This window comes from Tiliqua scincoides, chromosome 5 (genome assembly GCF_035046505.1).
Source record: "Tiliqua scincoides isolate rTilSci1 chromosome 5, rTilSci1.hap2, whole genome shotgun sequence".
Taxonomy (NCBI): Eukaryota; Metazoa; Chordata; class Lepidosauria; order Squamata; family Scincidae; genus Tiliqua; species Tiliqua scincoides.
In genome coordinates, this window is record NC_089825.1 from 47,180,958 (window position 1) to 47,194,177 (window position 13,220).

At 43.4% G+C, this 13,220-nt stretch overlaps 1 protein-coding gene across 1 annotated transcript in view; it reads right to left on the reverse strand.

Moving 5' to 3' along the window:
- Positions 1-13,220, reverse strand: part of OSBPL10 (oxysterol binding protein like 10) — a 101,681-nt gene that overhangs the window by 40,733 nt on the left and 47,728 nt on the right. The window contains exon 6 of the mRNA XM_066628845.1: positions 11,851-11,996. Within this exon, the coding sequence (XP_066484942.1) occupies positions 11,851-11,996 (146 nt within the window). The remainder of the gene's footprint in view (positions 1-11,850; positions 11,997-13,220) is intronic.

The window sequence follows — 13,220 nt, forward strand, 5'->3', positions numbered from 1 at the left end:
GCTTCCAGTCACATCTGGGAGGTCAGGTGGGCAGGTTCAGAACCTGCATTCCAGCACAAGTTCAGAACCTGCATCAAGTCAAATCTGCAGGTTCCAAACCTGAGGATAAAAAAGGCTCACCTGTATATCCATTTCCTTAGCTTCCAATACAATGTCTTTTTAAATATTTTGCTTTCATGTGTACGTGGGGTAGAGCTGAAAGGGGGATGCTTTTCACAAACATTTACTGTAGCATCATAAAGCATTTGCGCTTTGATATTCTCAGCTCTGGAGGTGTTTATTCAGGAAGAAGTATTTCGCTCACCCTGACCTGTCTTCATTTGCCTCCAATGAGGTGACATAACACTGCAGTGTGGTCTTGTTTACTACACAACAGCTAACCCAGAAATAAAGCAACACCATAATGGAACTGTACAAGTGCTGAGAGCAGCAGCAGACCAGGAATAAATAGAATAAAAAAGGAACTACTTCTCTCTCTCCCCAATGCACTACTTGCAATCCAAAAGTCAAAACAAGAACATTAGACATCATTCTAACATCAAGCCTGCATTCAAACATCATTCTGAGTCATGATTTGGTGCTATGTGTACGAGCAGAGGGGAGCATCAAGCTTACACTCCCTTTCCCATTTGAATTCCAAGCATTACTTCCTACCATAGTTTGTCCGTAGCCATGATTCACCTCTGGTAGGAACCATGGTCTACAATGGGAAGGGAGGAGGAAGTTGGAGCAACTCAAGATCCCCCTGTGCTGTCTCAAAGCTCCAAACCATAGTTTAGTATGACCTTAATCACCATATCCAACAAGGTCTCTTATCTGGGAGATTTTGCCCCTTACAGAGTTTTGCATCTGGGAGCGGGCGGGGGGGAGCATGACTACAAACACCAAAACTACTGCATCAACACCCTCCTCTGGTTGCCAATATTTTGCACCTTGATTATCATAAGATGGCCCATTTATTTATCGTTTGTAGTTCAAAAAGGCCCATTTGTCTGAAAAGGAAGGTTTGCGCAACAAGCAGAAACACTTGTAAAACAAACTTTTCCAGGAGCAGACATTCTTCTTTTCCCTTCCCCCTGGAACATTTATTAAAGGGGTGGGGGGGGGGGAAGACACATCTTCCTTAGCAATCTTCCTTGCATCTTATTTCAAAAGTAAGGATTTGCTAATATGAATAGTTTTTTTGACATTATGCTGCTACATTTCTATGCGGTTTGGATATACACAAAACAGGGAAAGAAGTTAGCACATCTAGAGCCCAATCCTATCCAATTTTCCAGTGCTGGTGCTGCTGTGCCCATGGAGTATGCACTGCTTCCTGCATTGGGGAGGCAGTCACAGAGGCCTCCTCAAGGTGCGGGAACATTTGTTCCCTTACCTCAGGGCTGCATTGTGGCTGCACCAGTGCTGGAAAATTGGATAGGATTGGGCCCCTAGTTCCCACTTTCAGAATAGGTGTTTAATGGAACACATTCACAGACTAACACATATGATTACTTATGTGTTACTATGAATGGTTCCATTAAACACCTATGTTACACATAATAACACATAATAATATCCTTCAAATGGATATTCAAAGACTCACTGAAATTCTGTACACCTTCAGTGACTGGATCCCAGATGCTAACAATTTTTGGTAGGAGAGGGCAAAAAGGAGAACTCCTCTATTGTTGATAGCATCCTACTGGCTCAGTCAATCTCCGCAAGGGTTATATTTCATGAACGGCTCATTCTGTTTCAAGGCACAAGTCAAATCTCATTTTTGTTTAGTTGTTAATTGCAATGTATATGTTGGATGTCAGCCAAAAAAAGCTCTCTCCCCTCGCAGTCAAGTTATGACCTCCAATGAAGAGGAATGAGGCATATACCAACATTCCATAAACACAATTTAAGTGGAGAGACTTGTACAATTCAAGTTGGTGTGTAAGTACTCAAGGAAAAAGCATCATCACCACGTGACACACTGTATTTTCTCTATTTCTACCCTTTTTCAGAATCTACACAAGCTAATTTGCGAAAAACAAAGTCACTGACAGTTATCATGAAATATACTGTTACCATGAAACATGCACTGCAATGAATACTATCCTTTTCTATAACTGGTTGTGACTGCAGAACCCTGAAACTGCTTAAACTCTGCACATTAACAAATCTGAAAAGTGGTTGTGAACAACACTGCATGCACAAAAGTGAATTTTATTCACAGTATCCTACTCTTCAGTCCCAAAAGGACTTCTAGAGAGACCAAGACCAAGCAATAATCAGTAAAACAAAGTCAAACCAACGAATAGAGCAGCCAAAAAGATTCCGCATTAAAGCCAAGAGTGAAGAAATCTGAAAAGCCATGGCAAATTAAAACAAAAACACAACAGCAACGTTTCATCTGGGGTCTAAAAGATACTTGACTTGGTACAAAGGAAGTCTCTCAGGGAAGAGCATACCAAAGTCAGGGTGCCACAGCTGAAAAGGCCTTATCCCCCAATCATCAGTTGCCTCATCTCTGAAGGGCCAGGATAAGGGTGTCCAAGGATCATCTCAGTACAATTCTTAAAAACATACACCATAATGATTCTGAGTTTTAAATGCTGGTGTCTCTCCAGCAGTTCACATCCAACACTCCCAATGGTGTAGCTAAGGGGCTACAGGGGGTAGCAGTCGCACTGGGCAACTAGCTTTGGGGGGGGGCCACAAGCTGAGCTTGACACTCGTGGCCAAAATTGTGAAAATCTTGGTCTGTGTGAAAAATACCATCATGTTATATATCATTGGAAAGGTAATCTAAGGCAGAATGCAATGTAACAAACCTCATTTGAATTATCTTTATTCCATCAAATGTTATGGCCAATTAACCAGAAAACAAAAACACAACTACCATAAGGAAAAAAAAGTGGACTTCCTGAACTCAAAACTGACCTATGAGACTGATTTTTCTGAAAGCCAATGAGATGTTGTGATGATAGTGCATGGAACCAATAAGGTGTCAATACAAGTCAGCTCTCGTTTCCATGTATCAAAATACAGCTACTCCTGCTAACTGGTAAAGAGGCACTTTTTCAAGTGGTGCTCCTCTTAGCAGGGAGACAATAACCGTCCCTCTTCGCCCCAGCACAGTAATCAATAGGGGGCACATTTTTTTATTTATTTACTTAATTAAATTTGATTTTGTCATGGAGGGGGGCTACAAAATCTCCTTTGATCCCGCATAGCAGATAGATGCCTTAGCTATGCCACTGGCTGGGGCAGATCAAGCAAGTGGTGAACTGCTGGAGAGAGGAGGCAGGTTTCCCTCCTTTTGCACTTTTTAAAAAGCCTGGGCATGATGTCACTTCCGGTTGTAACATCACTCTAGTGGCATCATTTTGAGCTCTGCACCAAGCTACACATTCATTAGCTACACCACTGAACACTCCAACTGCTTTTTAAACTAAGGATTCAAGCAACTGTGTGCAATTTTGAGCAGTTAATCTCCTGCACTTTGCTCAGACATACCCTCAGTGGCAGACCTCCCCACCCCCACACCCTGGGGCAAAGGTTCGTGATGGTACCCCCCCGTGGGATGCCGCCACCCCCCTGCATACGAATATGCCCTCCCCACTCACCAAAACCTTGCAAAGCCTTGCACAACTCCAGGATGCGGGAGCCTCAGTGAGGCTTCCGTGTGGTCCTAGAGAAGCGCGAGGCTCCACGCCTGGGGCATTTGTCCCATTCAGTGAATGGCAGGTCCGCCACTGCATACCCTTCTTTCCATAACTAAGTCCAGGGAAAATGTGCTCCTACATTGTGGGAAGAAATGGGCATCTTTATTCAATAAAATGTACATGTGGCACTTTAGAAGCTTAAGGAAAAGAGCAGAGAGCCTTCCTCAAGCACAAAGAGCAAACTAGTACTTAACCAAACAAACGACACATCTGTTCTTTCACAGCAAAGACATGTAGAAGCCAGGCTCACCCCATGGGAGAAAAAACTGCAGCAAATTCTGTTTAAGGTATATCTGTATGCAAGCCAAGTAGAGTTAATAAGAGCCAACCGAGATAGCGAAAGAAACAGCTACAAAAAAAATTCACAGCAAGATCACAGAAAACTAGTAAATTTACTAAAGTTCAGTACAGAAGTTCACCTATTTAAGAACACATTAGATTCCAAGTGTCTATTCATAAGCTGCTTCATTTGAAAGTACAGTAATGACCCACCTCTGTGGCTGCAGCTGCCAGTTTAAAAGGAGTCAACAGGACCACTGTCCATTTTACTCAGAACACGTCAGTTTCACTGCAAAGCCACTGGGAATGTTCCTGAGCAGTTTCTGTAATCAGCCACACTGGTTGGAAGCTGGCCTGCAGGTGTTTGTTCATAAATTGAATGTACACAACTAGGGGGACTTCTGTATCGCAACAGTAAAGATTTCAAAAAAGAAGCAAATTCTTCACAGGCAAAATTTGATCTTTTCATATAATCAAGAACCCCTAGGTGGCACTTAAACTCTAGCTCAGGGATCCCCAACATGGTAGCTGGAGTCACAGGGAAACTGCAGAGCTCTTCACTGTCACCCAGCACTGCTACCATCCCCCAAAGCCCAACCAAGATGAGGAAAGCAGCTGCACGTGGCAGTTAAAAAAAGTACGGGACAAACTGGCATCTCCATTGCCTTTGCGATCCCACAGGATAGGAATTTTATACAAGGGTCCCAGTGCATTTTGAACACAGACTGCACTCTTCAGGGAACTGTAAAACACATCTACACACATAAAAATATTTTCATAATACTGCATGAAATTAGCAGATTGCCTTCGAAGATGCGCAAAGATATATAAAAGGCAGAACAGATTTCTTTTTAAAAAAAAACAAAAAAACGCCAACCACAACAATATAAACCCAATGACCAAAACCATTCAAACTCAAAATCCTTCAATAAAGCCAAAATAACACAGAACTATTTCAAGGAACTTGCAACCCAGAATGAGAACTGGCTATCTGCCCTCAAGGACTAGCATCCTAACATCACTTCAAGAGAATGACTCTGTATAAAGGGGGAAAATACTACTACCACACTACAACTGGGGTAATTAAACTCAACTGCACCGAGTCATACTATAACTGTACATTTAAAACCTCCTTTAATCCAAGGCACCAGCCTACGTAACCCAAGATTCCACTGGGTTTCTTTAGTCTTATCACTTTGGACACGACTTATTCAGGTGTCCAAAAGCAGAGGACTTTGACAGCATGGTGATAGTCTCTCCAGTGCTCGACTCAAACACTGTTGACTATCCTTACAGTGCGTGTTATGTTTCCCAGTTCTTTTCTAATAGCTTTACACACATAAAAACAATCTACAAGGATATCATAGAACAGACAATGTGGTCAAAATTACAGGTGGCAAAAATTAAACAAAGTGTAGCACCCACTGTCAAAAAGATTGACAACATTATACCTGCTTGTATAAAAATCAATCTCTACAATGGTCACATGGTATCAACACAAGAAACGTGAATCCACAGGGAGGGTGCTTTTGCCTTTTTATTCATAACCAATATTTTACTTTATGCTACCCAATTGGCTATATATCTGGTGTAACTATGTATCAGCCCTGGCCAAACCCTGGCCGAGGGGCCATATCCAGGGTTTGGGCCAGCCATTTTCAACCACTGTTCCGTGACATTCTGGTGTGCTGCGGATGATCCCCAGGTGTGCCATGAGAGTTTGGTGGAGGGTCATTTATTAGTAGGGGCATCAGGGGATATGAGGGCCCCACCAATGGCATGGTGTGCCTTGTCAATGGTCCAAAAACTGATGGTGTGCCCAGCGGTGTCTCTAAGCAGCCTGCCCTCCTCCCGCTCTGTGCACAGATAAGGGGAGTTACTGCTGCTCCTCTATCTGCCTGTTTCCCACCTGCCTAGATTTGCTTTGCAAACAGGCAACTAGCTGTGCTTGCAAGAAGCAGGCTTTGTTTTTAAAGAGACAGCAGCCCTTCCAGCCCAATCCTCTGCATGTCTACTCAGAAGTAAGTCCCATGATAGTCAATGGGGCTTACTCCCAGGAAAGCATGGACAGGATTGCAGACTTAGAGCCCAGTCCTCTGCATGTCTGCTCAGGAGCAAGTCACATTAGAGTCAATGGGGCTTACTCCCAGGAAGGCGTGGAAGGGCTGCTGTCCCTTTAAAAACAAAGCCTGCTTCCTGCATGCCCAGTGAGTTGCCTGTTTGGAAAGGAGGGCTCAGTTCTGCCTTTGCCCCCTGTTTTTTTTTGGGGGGGGGGGGTTGGAACTACCCTTTTTCTGGGTGGCTAGACTGAGCCTGGGTGGTTGGATGCACCCCAACTGCAGGCTGCACTCAGAAGCCCAGAGAGAGGACAAGGAGAGTGATGGTGAGGAGGTGAAGATTTCCTTCCCCCCAATGATCATGGAGGGGGGAAAACAGTTTGTTGCCCAAAAAAAGGCAGCCACTGGAAATCTGAAATAATGCTCTGCAAAAGTAGATGGGGAGGTGGAGATCCCCCGTCACTTGCCAACAGCAGGGAGGTGGGAGCAAAGGGCTGAGCTAGTTGTAGCCCTGATGCTGTGTGTAGGACCAGAGACATTTGTGAAACCCCCAGCAAATTTGCCTCTTCCTTGGGCTTCTCCCCTTTCCCTTCCTCCCTCACTCCCTCAGCCTATATATTTTCAAGACTTTTGCCTTCTCCAACATTCTCTACATTTTAAAACTTCCTTCCCCCCCCCCCCACTGTTCTTTCCCACCCCAGACAGACAGAACAGAACAAACAAACAAGGAGGGGGGATATCTGTAGAGAGAGTTGCAAGAGAGTCAGAAGCTGGAGAAGGGGGGAGGGGAAGCCTGGAAATGCGTGCCTCTCTGTAATATTGCATCCCTGCAGGATCAGTGTCAGGGCAGTACTACAAGGGTTACAGTGGAATTCTATCCATGCTTACTTAGGAGTTAGCCGCAGTGTATTCAACTGAACTTACTCCCAAGTAAGGATGTGTGGGATTGCAGTCTCTTCCTTTGATTGAAATTGAGCACTGGAAGTTGTTGTAGGGTATATCACAGAACAGCATTTGCACCATTGCATATATATTTCACAGGATATATGTGCTCCAATTACAAAACTGGGAATTATTCAAGATGTTGAATTTTTGATTTCTGTTTTGTTGAGGGGAGAGCTGGGGAAGAACAAGGAGTGATGATATTCAAGCTAGTACTATTGGTAGGGAAATAATGAGACAGGAACTCAAATCTCCTAGAGCTAAGAACTGCTGTAGATTTGGAGGCTTTTGAAGAGAGTGACACAGTGTATCTTTAAGCAGAGGCTGGGTAGCCTCTAACTGGAATGTTGTAGCTGTGGATACACTGCACTGGCTGAGAATTGGACTTGATGATCTTGAAGGTCCCAACTCTGATTTCTATTATTCTCCATGTGACATCCTGTGATGACTCTTCACATGATGCTGAACACTGCATGTAGTATGATTTCACACAGAAAGCATTGAAAACCAGAATGTGTGTGAATAGAACAGGCATGTTCTCTATTGAAGTCAGTAGACTAAACCTGTTGAAGCTGAATCAAGTTCAGTTCTACAAATGTGTACATTTAAGGCAGTGTGTATGATATTGTAATTTAAAGGTGCAATTTTAATGATGGGGGCAGTGATGTGGGACGGAGCAATGATACATCACCACACCCACTCCTCAGGATCACTGCCCCACCCACTGCACGGGAGGAGGTCCATTATGGGGAGGTGTCGCACTGGCCTCCGGCACCAGGTGACACAAACCCTAGTGACGCCACTGGGTGTGCCTTAACAATTTTAGTGTCAGTGTACCATGAGACAAAAAGGGTTGAAAATCACTGGTTTGGGCTAATTCTTCCCTCCCATAACTGGCACTTAAGAGTTCCAGTGCGCTGCAGGACTTCATGTTCCCAGATAGGGACAATGTGACTCTCGTGTCAATGAGCATTCGTGTCTACCCAGAAATCCAGGCACAATGCCTTCTAGGACACTTTGCCATAGACACAATTGGTCAAGCATCACGTCATCCTGATCTGGGGACATGTAGTCCCACGGCACACCAGAACTGTAAGTGCCGGTAGCGCTGAGGAATGCATTCCCGGCACACAGCAGTCTCCAGTTTGGGGGATGCTGCTATATATCATAGGTTTGTTGTGACAACCTGGAATATTCTGAACTAGGAACCAAAGTTTAGAACTAGATCTAAAAAATTCAGAATATTCCAGGTTGTCACAACAAACCATTATATCATATAGTAATTGTCATTATGGTACTGTCCCCCTCATTTCTGACTAAGGAATCCCTACATAAACCCAAAAGGGCCTGAACTGCATGCTTGCAAGTTACTGGGCTTCCACTGGAAAGGAAGGAGCTATTATCCTGGCAATGCCTAACTCAGCATTGGGAAGAATGCTAATCTATGACCACAGTCAACTTTAGAGATTTCACATGCACCTGAGGATGACTCATTTGTTGCATCTTCAGCTGTCTGGAGCCTACAGGAAGGGGGATGTCTCTTCCATGATTCTCTTGTGAGACACTCAGCTCCCCATTCCACTTAGTAGAATCCTGCATGTGCAAGGCAAGAGCAGTGGAAACACAGAGGAATTGAATGTGAAAACTCAGACACAGCAAACAGAGCCAGACACTCCCTTTTGTTATAGTGCTTCAAAATAATTATGCCCTCTAAGCATTCCTCAGTGCAAACAAAACTTGATGAGGATAGACTACAGTATTGCTAATTTTTAATTAGAAGACATAAAAATATGGACAGTCAAATCACGGAGCACTAGACTACAACAAAATGCAGTATTTTGTCATCTTTGAAACATATGTAGCTGCCTTATATGGAGTTGGTTCAACAAGTTCCGTATCATCAATAGCTGCCAACAGTGACTCAACAGGGATTTCAGACAGGTATCTTTCCCTGTCCTACCTGGAGATCCTGGGGCTGAATCGGGGACCTTCTGTATGCAAAACAGGTGCTCTAACGTTCAGCTACAGCCCCTCTCCATAAGAAGAAAAACCTTTGCACAGGCTCCACATGAGCCCCACTTCTTTACTTACTTTAGTAAGTAACAGTTACTTATTTAGGAGAACACAAGTCCCCCAGATGCCTCACCGTTCAAAGAACAATAACTGTTTAGGGAGCCAGAATGTGCCAAATGATACTATTAACCAGAGAGAACACAGGAAGAATAATCAGTAATGCCTATTACACAGCTCCTACAATCAACGAGGTAGGACACCATATTTCAGCTATCAGGGCACAGGCATGTTTGTTCTGTTGAAAGGTTTCGCAGCACTTCAATACAACATTTGTACACTCCTGCTGTAAAATCATGTTTCTCGGGCTGCCATGACTAATTATATATATTGCTTCAGTAATGCCATGCTATTTTTAGAATACTACTGTTTTAAAATGAACGATGATCTTACAGATGATGTGGAGATAGTATCTTGTTTTAAGTACTTTTGAAAATGTGCACTGAAGACTAACACATGGTTCTAAAGCGTGGCCATTGTGGCAGTACATGACCAGCAGATGGTGCTCTGGGGCAACACTATATTGCTTATCAAGCATTCTATCCTCTCTTGGTGCAGCTGCTGAGGGCAGAAAAGACTTAGAACCTTTTCTAACAGCAGAAAAGAGTCTGCAGCCCAGTTCATGCACATCCTATGGTTAGAAGCCCCAGAGAACTTCAAGAAAGGCAGCAGGTGGACTTGAAGAGACCATGAAGCAAAAACCTGAGAAGAGGAAGAAAGAGCCAAAGCAAGTCACAGGCTGTGGGAAGGCAGAACCACACACAGCTGTAAACAAGGAGTTAAGGCATGGAGAATGCAGACAACAAGGTCAGGCAGCCTTAGTCTGGCAAATATGTGCCAAAATCAGCACTCATGAGTCAGTGAGGGATTGGGACACAGGGCTGACTAGCACAAAATGCCATATACCACAGACTCTCAAGGAGGCAGTAAACGTATTTATCTTGTCCGAATGATTCGCCTTTGTGAAGTAAAGGTATAATTCAGCAATACTCCGAGGAATGTGAAAATGAAATATATTAGCATGGTGACGAGGGGCACTATTTCATTATTAAAACAATTCCTCTCCATGGAGGTACCTGTAGCTTCTGTGTTCCTGGATGAAAATGCCATGCATCACTTCTGAAGCAAACTGCAAGCAACATGCACAATTTATGGAACAGACCTCACGATGCTGGCTGTCCAGGAGCCAGTTCCAATGTGCTGGAACGTTTCCTTTGCGAGCCATAATTCAAGGTGGCCTTTGGAAATCATTCAGCAGAAAAAAGGGACCTCCTCCTTCATACTTGCTGTTATTTGCTTCACTGAACAGTGCGATGAACAAGACAGGGAAAGGAAGGACTGTCTCTCTCTCTCTCACTCACACAACTATCTCTTAGTGCAAGTAAGGACTGACCACTGCTTCTAAGTGCAAATACACTTACAGACTGTTGGGCTATAATGCTGGCAGAATTAGCATTCCACAAGCATTAACAGCCTTATAGCAGTAGCAAAACGTGCTCTAACAGCACATAGAGACACACACACCGCTAGAGACCTAGAGGGAAGGCCACAGCCATGCCACACTTGATAGTGGTTCCACTGGGACCCGCCAACAAAGGCTAAATCTGTGGGGGTGGATCATGTAGCAATGGCGCACACAGGATTATATCCCCTTCTTGTTCAAACTCTGAACACTGAAACAGGCTTGGGCGCACCTCTCCCCAGTGAAAGATTCATAGAAGTTTCTGCTTGTTTGAGTGTCAGAAAATGACAGGGGGGTCAACCTCCTTCAGCACCACTTCTCTGATCAAAACCAGAGTTCCCTGCCCCAAATTTTTTCAAAGAAAAAACAAAGTCATGAGATCCAGTTATAGATCTCCTGATTCACATCTGCTTTGGACCCAACAGCGGGGGAAAAATGAAGCACTGTAACAGACTATGTTAGCAAGTACAAGAAAGCACTATAGCAGTGGTTCTTACACTTTTAGCACAGGACCCAATTTTTAGAATGAGAATCTGTCAAGACCCATCAGAAGCGATATCAGACCGGCAGTGACATCATCAAGCAGGGAAATGTTTAACAATCCTAGGCTGGAATCCTACCCACACTTACCCAGGAGTGAGTCCCATTTATTAACATTGTTAAAAGCAAATACAGAGTAGCCTGTTCAAAGCACAGGTCTGTAACAGTTCCCCATATGCAGTCACATACCATGGTAGCATCAAGTCTAAGATATTAAAAATAAAATGCTGAAATGAATGGGAACCCACCTGAAATTGGCTCGCAGCCCACCTAGTGGGGGTCTAGTTTGGGAAACACTGCATTATAGCAATTTTGCAAAACAAAGTTATATAAAACACAGAGGGAGATGAAGTTCCAGCTCAGACAAGATCGGTTTGCAACAGAAATGCAAAAAAATGATACAAATGCTACTTGATTGACATGTACCTAATTAAGATTATTCTCCAAGCTACTTTCACTGCTCAGAAGAACAACAGAAAGATTGGGAAGAGGCTTTTAGGGAAACATAAAAGGTATAACAATAAGAGTTGGAAAATACATCTAGTATGCACACATTTTTAACTCTCCAAGACAAACACCACTTTATAGTTCAGACTAATCCAATCCTTCACAAGCCACTTGCTGACATATTTCAATCCATTTTATTTTTATCAATTAGAACTCTCAAAGAGTTCATAGTTGTCGTTAATATCTCAAGAGTTACTTCAACTATTCAGTTGTGTACATACATGATGCAGCTTAACACACAACAACACTAATAGTACAGTTTGGTTTTTTTCAATTGTACACATTCACTCACCTCTAACTGCATTTGTCCATCCTGCGTTGTACCCGGCACTAACGCCCATGTCAGATTGGCACTAGCAGATGTCAAAGAACTAAGGGCACCATTTTTTAGTGGCTCTGCGGAATGCGATTTTGACCCATGCCATCCTACAAGGTTTTCTGAAACAGGAGAACACAAAAGCTTTCTGCAAGGCCCGTTCTTCAATTAGTGTCCATTTTTAGGAGACCCAGCAATGCAAGGGAACAGATAAGAACATCTGTCCAAGCCAACTGTTTCAACACAGCTGTACCCTGCATGCAAGAGTCTCTTGCTACCAATATCTCATCTCGGTACTAGTCATCACAATGGCTCTCTGTACCCTTTTGTTCAAACCAATGAAGTTCCATTGTTGCGAAGCCCAGTATACAAACCCCATACTCAACACCATAAGGTTTCTCTTTTATTTGTTCTAGTTTAATAAGTAGGGACAACATCACTTCTACATTGCGTCCAGCACTCAGAAAATGGAGAAAAGTATACCCAAAGTCTAAGTGTCAGTCACTAACTGTTTAAATGTCACCCATGTGGTTTTTTTCCGGGCCTAACCTGGAATTTCAAAGGTACCCAGGTATTAACACACCACATCGTCCATTTAATAAGACATAGTGTTTAGCTCCCCAACACAGGGAATGCTGAAACATCCTTTTATTCTAAAGTCATTGCAAAATAATCAAGCCTAGATTAAACTTCTTTAAGACTAGCATGAAAGTTGTAGACACGTCAACAGCCAAACACCTGAGTTTCTTTGAGATGCATGGAGTTCATAGCAGCAGCAGCAGCAGCTACACAAAGTCCGCTTTATGAAAAAGAAAAACCTTATAGCGGTTGCCATTCCTCCTCTGGAGAGAGGATGACATGGGTGACAACACAGAACCCTTCAGACATGTGATGGAACTTTGTGATGAAACAGAGGAAGAATTCCACAAGTGGCACTTGCAGTTCTCTTTAGACAAGATGCTTCACAGTATACTCATGCCAGACAGACTCTTATAGAACTGTTTAATTGAAACTACTGTGACATTTCCACTAAACTGAACACTAATTGTCCAACAGGCCACACTGTATAATGCCATCGTGAACAGCAGGTTACAAGTTTCCCCTTGGGATCACCAACAGAAAACCTTCATCTGTCATTCTGAAAGGGTTCAAAGTCCTTCTCCACCTTTGCAACATACTGTGGCTCATAAACCAGAATGCAAACAAGAGCTTCAACGGTATAATTCAGTGAAGATTCATGTATTGCTTTGATACATTCCAGGGGGCTGGAAGCTTCCTGAAGAATGCCAAGCCACGGCTTACCATTCCAAAATGGACAGCAGCAAACCTCAGGTTCACCCAGTATG